Below are 16,265 nucleotides of genomic sequence, written 5' to 3'. Positions count from 1 at the left end.
TTTGAGTCAGCACTGACCAGTGTTTTGTAGTCGATCTGTTGTCGGATGAGTTTGTCCTCACTGAGCGAGTATCTGGCCTCTCCGGTGATGGCGTCTATTGGCCCTTTTTCCATCTGCTGCTTTATAGCACAATACAGCATGAAGAGAGGCTCACCTGCACACTCCTGAACAGATAACAGAGTGAGATTAGACCTCAGAATAACACGCAAACACACACTCAATGGAAGCACTTGTATATTTATATAGCCAAAAGTGTGGTGATTTTCATGTCCTAAAACATCTCACCCATAACTCATGCACACACACCCGTCTGACTCTAGGAGGAGCTGTGACAAGCCAATTCATGCTTTAGATTCGAAATCAGGGCTGTTTGGGGGAAATGAATCCTTCATTTTCTCCATTTTATCCCTGGAAGGCGGCATTTTGAGTTTCACACAGTAGTGATATCAATAGATCATGGGACGCACACAACGTGATTTTTATATTTTGTGAGAATTCAAGGTGGTATTATAATAAGAGTTACTTCATGTGAAAATAACTAAATGTGCCTGAAAACGTTTCAAACCTTCATTTGGAAAAGATTTTTCCTAATGAACTTTTCCATAGTTAAAGGGACAGTTCGCCCAAAAATGAAAATTCTGTCCTCATTTAATCTCACTCTTAAGGTGATCCAAATCTTCTTTCTTCTGTTAAACATAAAAGAAGATATTTTGAAAAATGTGGCTAACCAGACAGTTTTTGTTCCTCATTAACTTCCACATTGTGGAACAAGATAGTATGGAACTCATTGGCTAGCAGCAACTGTTTGGTTATAAACTTTAGAATGACTTGAAGGTGAGATAAATGATGACAGAATTTCCATTTTTGGGTGAACGGTCCCTGTGAAAACGGTCCCTAAAAATTTTCATTTATGACAGTTGTCAGATTTGGGCAGACTAAATGTTTAAAACGGGCATATTACCCTCAAACACAATGTGGACAGCAGGACAATCTGAAGACGCGTCCCAAATGACATCATTCTCTGGTCTTAGGGGCCATTATAACTAAAGTGTCACCATAACTGTGATCGAAAAGTTTTGCACCATTGGATAACTGTGTCTGCAGCATCCATTCTTCCAATTTTGCCATTTGTGGTCATTTTCTCCACTTTGCCCGATGATTGTGGATATATTTTTGCTCGCCCCTTTCACTTTCATTCTAGCCATTTTAAAGCACTCCATAACATGAAATGAGTGCAAAACAGACAAGTCACATATTGTTTTTTTTTTTTTCCATGCGTTGCACATCTACTCCAGCCACTTCTCTTTCACCCATTTCACTGATAATAAAAGTCCCTATTTGATCCATTTCATTATATATTTCAATAACAAAGATGTTTTCAGTCTTCATATTTAGTTTCTAATCACAAATGTGTGCAGGCATTATGCTAAATAATTTTTCCATTACTATTTCACTGATCTAAAATAAACCATGCAAAGTAAATGTCACTGCATGACAATGGATTTCAGTTGGAAAAGAAAGGATTTTATTTCAAATGCCTGATGAAGGTTGCATGACCAAAATGTGATTTGCAAGCTATAGCATTGTGAGGGATTTATCCGTTTTAGTTCAAATATTTTAATTTCATTCCATTTACTTGTGAAATGTAGTTATTTAAAACAAATTATTAAATTAGACATTAATAAATCAAATTATTAAAATGATAAATTATTATAAATTATACATAAAAATGATGGTATTATTTATCTAAAATTCGATTATAAATAAATCATTATTTTAAATTAATCAAAACAGACTGTACCTTTTCGGTCACTTACAGTGTAACCCACAGCTTCAGTGCTTAAACGGGAGTGAAAATACAAGTTTAGACATGAGATTATTGCCTCAGCAATATCTTGAAGATCTAATGTACAACTCCTACAAAAATAAATCAGACAAAGCAGCGAGAACTGCTGCGCCTCCCAGGAGCACCAGGCGTGTAAAAGCTGCTGTTTAGACGTGGAAGTGAGCGGCGGGCCGCGTGAACAGACCCGAGGCGAACAGACGAGCGATGAAGGGTTAACAGAAGGCTAATGACTGTGGAGGAGAGAGCTGGAGAAACACTTCAGAGCGTGACACGTGTCAAACAGCCAATCACACGCCTCTCTCTCCACGTTTGGCTCAGTCTCTTCCTCCTACACACATTCTATGGCTTTCATCATTCACAACTGCTGCTCTTCTCGTCTCCGTCTCACTAATGTGATCATCATCTTCCTTCTATCGGTCCCGTCTGTGTCTCTGTTGTCTGATGCAAATGTGCCCAAATGAAAGTGCAAAACACCACAAAATCAGTGCTTTATGAAATCAAATTTTGTGTTTTTATAATGGTTAAAAAAAACCTTCTTGTGTCTTAATATGCTGATGGCAAAAAGTGTGAGGCTGCTTTCAAAACATTCACACAGCTGATTCAACCAATGGTGAGAGTGTGTGGGCGGATCTAATGTATTAACTGACCAATGGCAGAAGGGGGTGTGGTCATGAGCCAGTTTGAAAATATGCCACACTATTAAAGTGAAATGCATCACAAAAAAGACGCTTCTTTGAGGCTCATGGCTAATTACTCAGAGTAATTAAACCGTATAAGACTAAGGTGAAAACACTGATCGACAAACAGCCATGTGTGACTCCTGCTGGAGCTTTGTTGTGTCTCGTGTCCCTCACTGGGATCCGTAGCGGGATGGTGCGGCCCATCCATATGCCACGCTGGGCTCATTAGCACAGAGGATAATTAAACACACAGCTGTTAATGAGCAGCAGGAGACGACACACACACACACACACACACAACGCCCCTCACCCGGTGTGTTTATGGAAGTGCTTCATGTTAATGCAGGTTCTTAAAGATTGTAATAATGAATGAACTTCCCCTGCGGGAATGATGAGGTACATCTGAATTTCAATAAACAAACTCAAGGTGAAACCGTAATTCAACGCCAACATCATCATGCACAGAGAGTGTCTGGACCTTAAATATGCAATCGAACACCGCTGCATTTATTAAATCACTCGTGATCCTGTAAAGAGAAAAATGTGGTTTACTGATATCCGTCAACGTTTTGTCTGTGGATGAAAACTTCCTTGACATTTTGTAGCATCATACTCATTTGTTTTAGGTCATTTTACTTTACTTTAAGAATAATTTTAGTTGATAAAACTAAAAGTTGATGCAAATATCAAAACTAAAAAGAAACTAGATTTAAGACTAAACCTCATTTTCAAACAAACATACAATATCATTGAAAAGTTTGGGGTTAGTAAGACTTTTTAAATGTTTTTGAAAGAAGTCTCTTCCCAGGGCTGCACCTATTAAATCAGAAATACAGTAAAAACAGGAAAATTATGAAATATTATTGCAATTCAAAATAGCTGTTTTCTATGTGAATATAAATTACACTGTAATTTATTTCTGTGATGCTCCGCTGTATTTTCAGCATCATTCCTCCAGTCTTCAGTGTCACATGATCTTCAGAAATCAGAATAATATGATGATTTACTGCTCAAGAAACATTTCTGATTATTATCAGTGTTGAAAACAACTGTGCCGCCCAATAATCTTGTGGAAACCGAGACATTTTAGTTTCTTTAGAAATAGTAACATAGTAACAACTTTTGTATCATTATAAATGTCTTCACTTTTGCTCTATTGAATGCAACGTCGCTGAATAAAATAGTGCATAAAAGTATACATGCAAATAAATGCATTGAAATTGCATAAATATTATTTTGTCAAACATACCAAATAAAACATGTGACAAAAGCCCTTTTAAACCAGTAAACCAGACCAGTGGAAGACCAGCAAAGCTCTTTTTTGTAAGCAGGAAATCCATAAAATGAGTAACATCACTTAAGATACATGGAAACAGTCATCCAGTTCCTTCCACTCACCTTCAGAAACTTGTAGAGGAGGAAAGTAAACCAGTTTGTTAGCATCTTCTCAGCCACGGATTCAGTCCTGAGGGGGAAACAGAGTAAAAAATAAATGTCAAGGATTTATTTACTTGGGTGTCGGAGTCCCTGAGGTAACCTTTAAGAGCAGAGAGAGATGCTTTGAAGGCTTCTTCATTCCCCGATTCCTCAAGTTGTTGAATTAAACTCATTTGACATCAAAGTGTCGCGGCCGCATTATTCCTTCAAAGCTTCAAAGGACCCGAGCGCAAAGCAAACATGCTAATAATTTCACATTAACAACAAACCAAAGCACTGCTCTCTTCCCTCGCAAAGCAAAGCATTAAACTTCATTAAGAAAACACCAATTAAAAATATTCTGTATCTTCTGTTATTAAATAGAAACCTGGCGCACAATGACAACCCTCCAAAAACAAGTCCCTCGGAATGAGGCTAATTACACGGCTTGGTAATTAACGGACCTTATTAGTGCTAATCTGCTCACGGCGTGCGAGAGGAGGCGCAGACGAGGAATCTGGTGAAATATGTTTGTTTTTACCATCTCTGCTGAATTATTAACTCGTTAAGACCGATGCAGAGGAACACGATAAGGCACGAGAGCGCGATGTGAACGACACGCTGTGAGGAATTCTTAAAAAAACCTGAGATTGTTGTTCTGGAAACGTTTCTGGAGGGGTGAAGGATTGAGATTTGACTGCTCACTTTTATTTGATCGTCAGGTTTGTCAGGTGAGAGAGAGGAACAGAAACTGAGAAGTTATAGTGGAAAAATAATCTAAAACCAAACTAGACAAGAGATCAGTACAGACAGAAAAGAACGATCATTTTTGAGGTATTGCTAAATATTGCAAAACCAGTCTGGCAATAATAATAGTAGTTATAAATGAGTTAAAATGAATGAATGAATACATATGGCATTAGTAGTAGTTGTAGTAGCAGTAATTATAATACATGGATTAAATAACTAAAATAATAATCAATCAATAAATAAATTATGCAAAAATTTTTGTTTGAAGAAACTAAACTTTATTTTATTTTGCATTTTCAGACAATATAGTGATATTACTTGCATGACAATTAAACCATTTTTCATTACTGTAATGGTAAAGCATATAAAAAATACATTGTTTGGGTCAAAATGATTGATTTTTCTTTTATACCAAAAATATATTATTATACCAAATAATAATAATTTGATTAGTAATATGCATTAAGAACTTAATTTGGACAACTTTAAAGGTGGTGATTTAAAGTCAACTTTTCTCAATATTCAGATTTGTTTTGCACCCTCAGATTCTAATATATATCCAAATATTGTCCTCTCCTGACAAACCAAACATCAATGGAAACTTATTCACTCAGCCTCCAACGTGCTCCAGGGTCACAATTGTTCTAAAAACAGGCTTCTTTTTCTTTATGCAATTTTTTTTCCTTTTAATTTTGGAGTAAATGAAAAATGTCCCATGATATTATTGTATCGTAACATTCTACGGTCATATTCATCCAAATGGATCTGGGGATGCCTCTTTGTACATTTGTTGCAAATAAAGCTGATGCCAAAGAGATGTACCGGTAGATGAAACACTGAAATGCAAAAATCCATTTCACAAAGCATTGACTTGTTTTTTCTGTGATATTGGTTGAAGACAGACACGAGCGAAAGGAGAGATTACAGCACTAAAGTCATCAGCTCCCCCTCAGTCTCCCGTCTCCTGCAGGAGCTTCATCTCCCACAGCGCTCCTCCTCACGCCGGCGCTCCGCGGGGAACGACGGTGTGCTCAGGTGTGTAATACTATCTGACAGAAACAGAGTCACAGACGCGAAAGGGCAAACCGAGAAACGGAGGGATGGAGAAGGAGCAAATGTGACCCCTAGAAGTCAAACTCATCACTTTCATCACGTCCATTAACACTGTGACTAAACCAGGTGCACCCTGGGAACTTGTGAACATTAAGCAATTAGACTTCAGAAAATGGTTTTTCATTTCAGTCAGAAAAATCCATTTGTTTTAATTCCATTTGAATTAAGTTTATTTCTCGGACCCCATTGGCAGATATTTTCTCTTGTTTTAAGCATAAATTCATTTCATTTTGCTAAATTGTTTCAGAAAGCAAGATTAATATTAGGGCTGTCATGCAATGAATAATTTTCATCTGACTGATCACAGATTAATCAAACAGATTACTGTATGTGTCACTTTGTTAAACTAAATAGATATTACAAAAAAAGTAACTTTAGAAAGAAATATTTTGATTTTACATTGCATAAATAATGATCATAACTGGCATTACTTTTTTTTTTAAATATTGAAATATGTTTTCTTTTTATGATACTCTCAATATTAAACTAAAACCACAAGTGTCTTAATGAGCGAGTCGTTTAGTCATTCATTCAACTGATTCATTCAAACGGCTGATTCGTTCTTTATGAATGAAGCACTGAATTATTGACTCGCTCTGTTTGGGCAAAAAGTGCATTCCTACAGCAACGAAAGACGCACAACAGTTCTGCTGTGGATTTGATTGGAAATATTTTCCCTTGCAAAACGGAGCATAACAGACGATATTGAAAATATTGTGTCTAAACTAACTTCTTGTTTATTGAACTATTGTATAAAAATCTATAAAACACATGCAAAAATGCAAACGATTGGGAAAAAAACAGCCATCATATTACGCAGTACCTTCGCAGCAGGAGTTTGGGGTGGTTTTTGCTCTCCAGGTTCTTGTCGATGAGGTCAGACAGGAGCTGTTTCAGGACGCCGGTGCCGTACTCCATCTCACCCTGCAGGGCGCTCATGATGAGGGACGCCACGTTCCCGCGGTCGCGCATGGAGAACGAGCGCTGGGCCTCTAGCGTCCGGATGAACGTCAGCAGAAAGTGCTTCTTATTCAAGAGCTGGCCAAACAGAGTCAGAGCCTTCTCCACATTCGCCGGCACCTGAGAGAGACGGAGAAACACTTCCAAAATCTCGTCCAGTTCAGCCGAATGCATTAAATCTGACAGGTGTCCAGCGTTCACCTCCATCTCCTTCAGCACCGGATGGTCCTCTATTCCAGGGAAAAGCACTCTCATGGCGTAGGTGCGGTAATCCAGGAACGGGATTCCAGCTCCATCCAGATCCTGAGTCAGCTCATGGATATCAGTCTGCAGCTCCGCAAACGCTGGAAACACCGAGACCAAGAGAAAGAATTAATCACAGTGTTGTGCAAACCGCCGAGCAGAAGCCAAGACCTCCAGATTCTCCACGAACGGTTCTAAGAAGAGGAAGAATATAGTTGTAGAAAATGTGAACTTCTATCAGAATTTCAGTCTGTAGTGGTGTGCTCAAAAATTACCCTAAAAACCACATAGCAACATCCCGGGAAACAGCCAGAACACCCTAGCAACCACTCAGCATACCCTAGCAACCATATACTGTAACACACCCTCAGCATAAACATCTTGCGTATTTTTAAATCATCAGCATTTTACCAACGAGTGACTGATAATAAGAGATGCACATGATTGTCCGTCTTCATCAGTTCACTAATCACTTATTAGACGAAACTGGTTAACTACGAAAGTCAACGGTATATTAGCTTCGTTTTATTATTATTTACAAAAGAAATGCAAGTGCTATATTAAGCTTTAATGTTCAGCAAGTGCATTTATGTTATATTTCATTGTTGGTTAAAGTGTTATTTGCTATAATTAAATCAAATAGTGCTATCTCATATATATATTGTCTTTGTATAAACATAATTTACTCTGTTTTCTAAGGTATCAGTATTGGCAATCAAACAATCCATGTTGGTTGACCACTACTTGTCAAAATCAAAATCTGTCAAACATCTGAAGTCAAATTGTAAAAATTGTTAATGTAACTTTGCCCCTGATGGACTGATACAAACCAGTGTGCACTGATTCCTGGAAACTGCATGAAGCCAACCAATCAGACTGGAGCTTTCTGATTTGACAAGGCTTTTAAAATGAATGGTCTGATGACACCTGCACTTCTAGCACATGGTCCTAACGCGGTCTCTGCTCCGCTCCTTTTATAAAGCTATATGGAATATCAGAAATATGTGCTTTTGTTCCCAAACTTCTGATCCGGTCTGCTACTGCTGCCACTGACCTGATCAATCTGGATGTTGTGGTTATTTATTGCCTCTTTTTATTCATCCTGGAGGACGTCTCATCACTTATCAGTGACCTGTCACTCTCACCTCCTGCTATCCATCTCTTTTATCCTCTCTTCCCTGTCCTCATCCCTCTCTCCGTGTCTGGAGACAGACAAGGTCGTCACCTCGGGCCCGACAGAGACAGATAATGGGCGGCTCGTCTCACCCTCGTGACCGCGGCGGGAATGAGACGGGCGTTCGGTGCGTGTGATAAATGATGTGAGCATCATGAGGTCATCGCTAACAGGAGACCACCGAAAACAAAGCCAATCAGAGAGAGATGAGCAAACGGAAGAGGACGATCAAATTAAACCAGGAAAACCAATTGTAAACAATTGAAAGATATTGAAGGAGAGTGATGAGATGGAGAGAACAAACAAATTAATGAAAGAGAACAAAGGAACAGACAAAGAACCAACAAAAAATGTGAATGAATACAAGAAAGAAAGAAAGAAAGAAAGAGGGAAAGAAAGAAAGAAAGAAAGAAGGAAAGAAGGAAAGAAAGAAAGAAAGAAAGAAAGAAAGAAAGAAAGAAAGAAAGAAAGAAAGAAAGAAAGAAAGAAAGAGGAAAAAGTCTGAAAGCAAGAATGAGAATGTGATCAAGAGCGGAAAAAAGAAAGCAAAAGAAAGTGAATGACAGCATGAAAGGAAGGAAAAGTGCAAAAAACATGAACGAATGGAAATGTGAAAGAATGAAAGAAATGGCAAAAAAGAAATTGAAATAGCATGAAAAAGCATCAAAGAAAGTACAAAGTGAAAGAAAGTGTGCAAGTGTATAAGAGTAATCAAAATAGAGAGAGAGAGAGAGAGAGAGAGAGAGAGAGAGAGAGAGAGAGAGAGAGAAATAAAACATGAAAAAGTGAAAAAAACATGAAAAAGTGCAAGGGTGAAAAGGAAAAGAAAGAACAAAAAGAGCAAAAGAAAGCACAAAATAAAGTAGTGCACTAGGAAGAAAGCACAAAAATAGCAAGAAAATGAATCATGCAAAATGAAGCATTAAAAGTGCAAATAAAGTGCAAGAGAGCAAATGAAAAACAAAGGGGCAAAGGAGTGGTAGAAAGACGTGTAAAAGAGTGCAAAAGGAAGAAAAAGCATGAAAGATATTACAAGAGTGAAAAAAATTGAAAGAGTGAAAGTAAAAAGTGCAGCCGATTAAAAAAAAAGCAAAACAAAGCATGAAAGAGTGAGTCAGTGAATGCAGTGATGTTTTACCCTCTTTGCACTCCAGAGCGACTCTGGACTCCAGATTGTGCATCTGCAGCTGCAGCCGCTTGAGCGTCCGGTCCGCGTCACGGGATTTACGCTTGTAAGCGATGAGGATGATGATGATGACGAGCAGAAGAAGACCTCCTCCTCCTCCGATCCCGATGATGGCGGGGAGCGTCAGCAGACTGTCCGAGTAGATCTGCAGAGTTCCTGGAGAGTATCGGAAACCTCCGGCCAGGATCTGCACAGCACACACACATACACACACACACATACACACACACACACACACGCTGAGCGTCACACATCATATCACACCATGACTGACAGCTGTCAAAACAGCCACTGCATGGAAAACAAGAACTTTCTCTTTCCAATGAAACAACAGAGTTTGATTAAGCAAGCCCACAAAGAACAGTTCTTATAACTAAACAATAAAAACAGTTCAGAAATCAGTGTTAGCCTTCATGAGCTCATTAAAATCACTGCTTCAATAACTCAGCAGAAGGGTTGCTCCTCATTTCATATGCAAAAACTCAGCCAATCATAAGAGAGGTCATTTACATATGGAACACTAGCCTGTTTTAGGGTAAATGCCAAAGATGGTGGAAAATGGAAATAAAGATACTAACTATAATTGTTTTGGTTCAATAAATGTAGACTAGAACTAGAGAAAATATAAAATGAGCTCTTAAAACAGTTATGACTACAATAACAATCGATCCCACAATCCACACATCCATCATCACAGTCCACATCTCTCAAGTGAATCTGCATCTTTAGACGGTCTTAAAAGAGAATGAAAGAAGGAAAGAGAGAAAAAGGAGCAAAAAGTGCAAAAGCAAGCATGAAAGAAAGTGTGTTTCGCATATGAAATGAGGAGGTGGTGCTCCTGAATTCATATGCAAAATCTCAGCCAATCATAACACAGGTCATTTACATATGGAACATCATCATATTTAATTGTGAACATCAGGAGGGTGGAAAATGATCATAAAAATAAACTAAGATTGTTTTTGGTTTAAGAAACCTAAACTCACATTATAAGAGTATGTAAGGGGAATCCATAAATATAAAATGAGCTCTTAAAACAGTTGCGATTAAAATAATCCATCCTACAGTCCCATTGCGAATGCACCTCACACAGCACTACCCAAATATATCCCATAATTCCACATCTCTCAAACAAACCTGCATCTTTAGACAACACAAGTGATAGTGTTGGAAACCAAACAGTGGCTGGTCCCCATTGACTTCCATAGTATGAAAAAAATACCTTCATAAAAAATATCTCCTTTTTGTGTTCAGCAGAAGAAGAAGAAGAATTGATGCAGTTGAGGCTAGTAAATGATGACAGAACTGTACTTTTTGACTGAACCATCAGTTTAATGATGTAGATCAAACTTGACTGGGTTTAAGGCGGCTAAAACAGTTAAAAAGGGTGAGTGTGAAGGTTGATATTGTGAGTAAAGCAGTAGCTAAACAGCAGTCTCTCGCTGTCACACAGCATCGATATGGGTCACCATATATAGGTCGAGGACAAACATATGGGTCACAGCGTCTCTGTCGTTCTCACACAGAAACAGAGCAGACAGCTTGGGAAAAAACATGGGAGTGATGTTTTAATAACTCTGCCATACAAAATATAATAGAACATGCATGTGCTGCAAATAAAGACATCTATTAAAAGATGAAACTGACTACATGTAAATACAGATCTGCGTCTCAGATTCTTTGCAAACTGTGTGTAAATGAATACAACACAAAACCCCAGAGAGCCACGACAGAAACTCCCAGCAGTAATCTGATGCTGAGAAACACGGCTGAAACGCAGAACAAAAGACACGGAGGAGAGAAAGAGGCATAGGATGAGACGCTGTGATAGTCGTGGGAAGGAGATCAGAAGAGGAGAAGGCAATCATTGCATGACACACTTACAGTGACTTTATGTTGTCCGGAGAGGTCTGGCGATTCACACATCAGCTGGGCCTCGGACACGGTTAACACACACGGCTTGTCACCGATCAGAACCGTGTAGTTTAATCTGTAGTTACCAGCAGCTGAAGGAATCAGATTCTTGCCCTGAAACACACACAGTAGTTGGACTTTCACGAGTCTGCTCTTTTAAATGAGTCTCAAACTCTACTCAAACTATCAGCTTTAGTTTGGTTTTGAATCGGATTATCAACTCACTAAAGCTTAAGTCTTCAAATCCGTCTGTGCAACTGTAGTTTCTTAAGTTTAGGTAAAACATTGAAATATATTAACAGAAATATTTTGTGCATAGCATTTGCATCTTAAACAAATCTTAAAAGAACCAGAATCTGAAGTGGAATCTAATCCTATGAACCAGTGTTGTTAATTAAAGTAAATTAAATACAACAAAGTATTAAAATGACTGAAATGGAACTAAAAGTAAAGCAATTGTTTTTATGATAGAAATATTAAAAATTACTCAAAGTTAAATGGATGGAAATACTAAATAAAATAAAAAATGCTATTAAAACCAATTCAAAATATTAATAAATACTACAATTGCATTAATAATTTTAAATAACACTGCCATGAACTAAAATGGTTAGATTCCTATCCAGTCTGAACTCACGATTGCTTAACCAGATTCCCAGCACTTACTATCTCTCTCTGCCCAAGGGGCTTATGGGAAGGCAAAACCTGGAGGCAGAACCATGCATAAATATGTGCATGCTTCATTTAGAGCCGTGTGTTACTGAAGGGCTCCATTTAACATGTAGACTCAACTCATACTGCGCATTACCCAGAGGGGATTGCATGGGAAATTGAATTGCAGATAATCCCATGCATGTAATTTTTCGGAAATTATTTAACGCTGTGCATGAGTGAGGCAGGACCTCAATGCCACACAAGCATTTCAATGAACTAGACTTAAGTAAATGTGTCTCGGTGGATTGGTTGCCAGGGTGTTGCTATGCGGTTTCTTAGTGGCCCAATTCTAAAAGGTTCTACGATATTCAGAATGATCTTTAGAAATGTCTCCGGTACCTCCCTCAAGTCTCGGTTTTGCCAGCTGACATGTGAAAATGTATTTGCTTAGAAAAGTGAAAACACTTCATGATCTAATCACTCATTCATGTCTGTAGCACAAAGGGTGTTGGAAGAATTAGGAGCAAAAATGCAATGCTTTGAGACAAACTACTTGCACCGGTTTAACACAAAATGCACACAAATTAGGATGCACGTATAGTAATTTGGTAATGTTATTTTAGTATAATATACTATTATTTTAATTTTTTTTTATTTTTAGATTTTCTGTATTGATTTTAGATAAAGTTTTAGTGATTTTATTATTTATTTTTGTAATTATATAATAAATAAATTTACATTTCTATTTCTTATTTTATTTATATTGTCCTTTTTTTCTATTTCTGGTTTCAGTTTTAGTAAATGTTGTATTTCTTTAAGGATAGCTGTCAAGAAAACATTTCTATTTTTATTAATGTTTCTCCTACTATTTATATTTTACTGAATTTTTTTTATTGTTGATATAGTTTTTATTACTTTTTCTACATTTCTTTGCATCTAGCAAACTAAACTTTCTTTAATTTTATTTATTTCAGTCAAGTAACGAATGGTTTTAGATTTGAGTTTTTTTTATGGTTTTCCGCTGGTACTAATAACATGTTTGAGGAAAATCACTCCAATATCACTGTAAAAACTGTGTATAAATGTAACAGCAGACATGCAGGTGGTCTTACAGGTCTAGTGTTGCTCTGAGGGGGATTATTACACACAAAACTAAAGAGATGCAGAAGAACAGCCCCAGCAGGTGTGATGAGATTCACCTTCAGGATGAGAGGAGATCCCGGTTTGAGCTCCAGCATGGATGGGCTGAAGGCTTCAAATACAGGGTCTGGATAGAAGCTGAAAGTCTCGTTCACCACCAGCAGCGTCTGAACATTATCCATGATGAACCCGATCTCATCCGGCCCGCTGCCCGCCTCTGAGAAACCCCTCTCAGACCCCGCCACGGACGGCACCAGACACACCATCACCGTGTTATTGAGCACAGTGCAGTTCTGTGAGAGACAGCACACATCACACATCACTGAAGACACTAACGCTGCTTCTGAGCCAGAGAGGAGGAGGAAAAAGGCAGCGAGAGCCAGGTCAAGGAGAAGAAAAGGTCACATTCGCCCTGCGGGACTTTCTCAGGGCTCTATAGAGACATTTTATGTTCTATATCCCGTCAGCCGTTGACATTTTAAAGGTTAAACTGAGAAAAGGTGATCCGATGTCACACATACGCAAAGAAAAACATGTGCAGGCACACAAGCCTTGTGTTGAACACTCGTTTGTCAGTTCCTGCTGCTGTAGAGCTCAGAGGGAACTACAAACAACATAAAACTAGTCTAGACCGAAGCGATCAAAAGTTTCAGGGTTTTTATGTTTTTAAGAGAAGTGTCTTCTGCTCATCAGGGATGCATTTATTAGATCAAAAATACAGTAAAAATCTGATACGTAATTACAATTTAAAATAACCGTCTTCTATGTGAATATCTGTTAGACTGTAATTGATTTCTGTGACACGCAGCTGAATTTTCAGCATCACATGATCCTTCAGAAATCATTCTAATAATATTAAACCAGTGCTAAACAACTGGGTATAAATCTAGAGAGAAAGGAAGGAATAAGGATGATAAACGTACGTTGACTGAGCCGGCGCTGCCGTACTTCGCTCTCATCTTGGGCTCTCTGACGCTGACCAGGTTGCTTCCAATCACTGTTAACAGGGTTCCTCCACTAACAGAGAGAAAAACAGCAATGGAAAGATCTAGAAAACATGAATAACTTGTAAACCGTCCATCACCTCACACAACACAACATCTGTCTTTCCTTCTGAAGCCACTTCAGTCAGAGGAGACAACCTGAAACACAGCTACTGAACAAAAGTGTGTACTGAACTGTTAAAGGAGAAGAAACAAGTACATCACCATTCAAAAGTTTGGGGTTAGTCTTTTTTTTTTTTTTTTTAAGAAATGAATCCTATATTCAGCAGCACAACTGTTTTCATCATTGATAATAATCAGAAATGTTTCTTGAGCAGCAAATCAGTATATTTTCATGATTTCTGAAGATCATGTGACACTGAAGACTGGAGGAATGATGACGAAAATACAGCGGAGCATCACAGAAATAAATTACACTTTAACAGAGATTCACACAGAAAACAGCTATTCTAAATTGCAAAAATATTTTAAAATTTATGTTTATGATATTTTAGATTTTTTTTTTTAAAATGCAGCCTCAATGAGAAAGAGAATTTAAGAATGTAAAAAAAAAAAAATCTTACTGACCCCAAAGTTTTGACATTTGGTAGTGCATATTACCATTTGAAAATACAATGAAAATGCCTTTCATATATATATATATATAAAGCAAACCGCTGGAGTATGAACCTTAACTCTCTCTTCACACCTGTCTCTCTCTCTCATCACTCAGGTCTCTCTCTCTCTCTCTCTCATCACTCATGTCTCTCGCTCTCATGTCTCTCTCTCTCTCTCTCTCTCTCGGTCTCTCTCTCTCATCACTCAGGTCTCTCTCTCTCTCTCTCTCTCTCTCTCTCTCATCACTCAGGTCTCTCTCTCTCTCTCTCTCATCACTCATGTCTCTCGCTCTCATGTCTCTCTCTCTCTCTCTCTCTGTCTCTCTCTCTCATCACTCAGGTCTCTCTCTCTCTCTCTGTCTCTCTCTCTCTCTCTCTCTCTCTCTCTCATCACTCAGGTCTCTCTCTCTCTCTCTCTCTCGCTCTCATCACTCAGGTCTCTCTCTCTCTCTCTCTCTCTCTCTCATCACTCAGGTCTCTCTCTCTCTCTCTCTCTCTCTCTCATGTCTCTCTCTCATCACTCAGGTCTCTCTCTCTCTCTCATGTCTCTCTCTCATCACTCAGGTCTCTCTCTCTCTATCTCATCACTCATGTATCTCTCTCTCATGTCTCTCTCTCTCTCTCTCTCTCTCTCTCTCTCATCACTCATATCTCTCTCTCTCTGTCTCTCTCTCTCATCACTCAGGTCTCTCTCTCTCTCTCTCTCTCTCTCTCTGTCTCTCTCTCTCATCACTCAGGTCTCTCTCTCTCATCACTCAGGTCTCTCTCTCTCTCTCATCACTCAGGTCTCTCTCTCTCTCTCTCTGTCTCTCTCTCTCATCACTCAGGTCTCTCTCTCTCTCTCTCTCATCACTCAGGTCTCTCTCTCTCTCTCATGTCTCTCTCTCATCACTCAGGTCTCTCTCTCTCTCATCACTCATGTCTCTCGCTCTCATGTCTCTCTCTCATCACTCATATCTCTCTCTCTCTCTGTCTCTCTCTCTCTCTCTCTCTCTCTCTCATCACTCATATCTCTCTCTCTCTCTCTCTCTCTCTCTCTCTCTCTCTCATCACTCAGGTCTCTCTCTCTCTCTCTCTCTCTCTCTCTCATGTCTCTCTCTCATCACTCAGGTCTCTCTCTCTCTCTCATGTCTCTCTCTCATCACTCAGGTCTCTCTCTCTCTATCTCATCACTCATGTATCTCTCTCTCATGTCTCTCTCTCTCTCTCTCTCTCTCTCATCACTCATATCTCTCTCTCTCTGTCTCTCTCTCTCATCACTCAGGTCTCTCTCTCTCTCTCTCTCTCTCTGTCTCTCTCTCTCATCACTCAGGTCTCTCTCTCTCATCACTCAGGTCTCTCTCTCTCTCTCATCACTCAGGTCTCTCTCTCTCTCTCTCTGTCTCTCTCTCTCATCACTCAGGTCTCTCTCTCTCTCTCTCTCATCACTCAGGTCTCTCTCTCTCTCTCATGTCTCTCTCTCATCACTCAGGTCTCTCTCTCTCTCATCACTCATGTCTCTCGCTCTCATGTCTCTCTCTCATCACTCATATCTCTCTCTCTCTCTGTCTCTCTCTCTCTCTCTCTCTCTCATCACTCATATCTCTCTC

General features: G+C 38.9%; 1 protein-coding gene across 1 annotated transcript in view; it reads right to left on the bottom strand.

Annotated features, from left to right (window-relative positions):
* plxna1b (plexin A1b) overlaps positions 1-16,265 on the bottom strand; it is a 144,519-nt gene that overhangs the window by 8,287 nt on the left and 119,967 nt on the right. The window contains exons 17-24 of the mRNA XM_059497742.1: positions 14,000-14,093; positions 13,136-13,369; positions 11,253-11,396; positions 9,321-9,555; positions 6,967-7,109; positions 6,629-6,885; positions 3,925-3,991; positions 18-164 (exon numbers count right to left, since the gene is read on the bottom strand). Of these exons, the coding sequence (XP_059353725.1) occupies positions 18-164; positions 3,925-3,991; positions 6,629-6,885; positions 6,967-7,109; positions 9,321-9,555; positions 11,253-11,396; positions 13,136-13,369; positions 14,000-14,093 (1,321 nt within the window). The remainder of the gene's footprint in view (positions 1-17; positions 165-3,924; positions 3,992-6,628; positions 6,886-6,966; positions 7,110-9,320; positions 9,556-11,252; positions 11,397-13,135; positions 13,370-13,999; positions 14,094-16,265) is intronic.

The sequence above is a fragment of the Carassius carassius genome, chromosome 17 (assembly GCF_963082965.1).
Source record: "Carassius carassius chromosome 17, fCarCar2.1, whole genome shotgun sequence".
Classification (NCBI taxonomy): domain Eukaryota; kingdom Metazoa; phylum Chordata; class Actinopteri; order Cypriniformes; family Cyprinidae; genus Carassius; species Carassius carassius.
The sequence above is the reverse complement of the archived record's forward strand: the minus strand, read 5'-3'. Positions and strand labels throughout refer to the sequence as shown.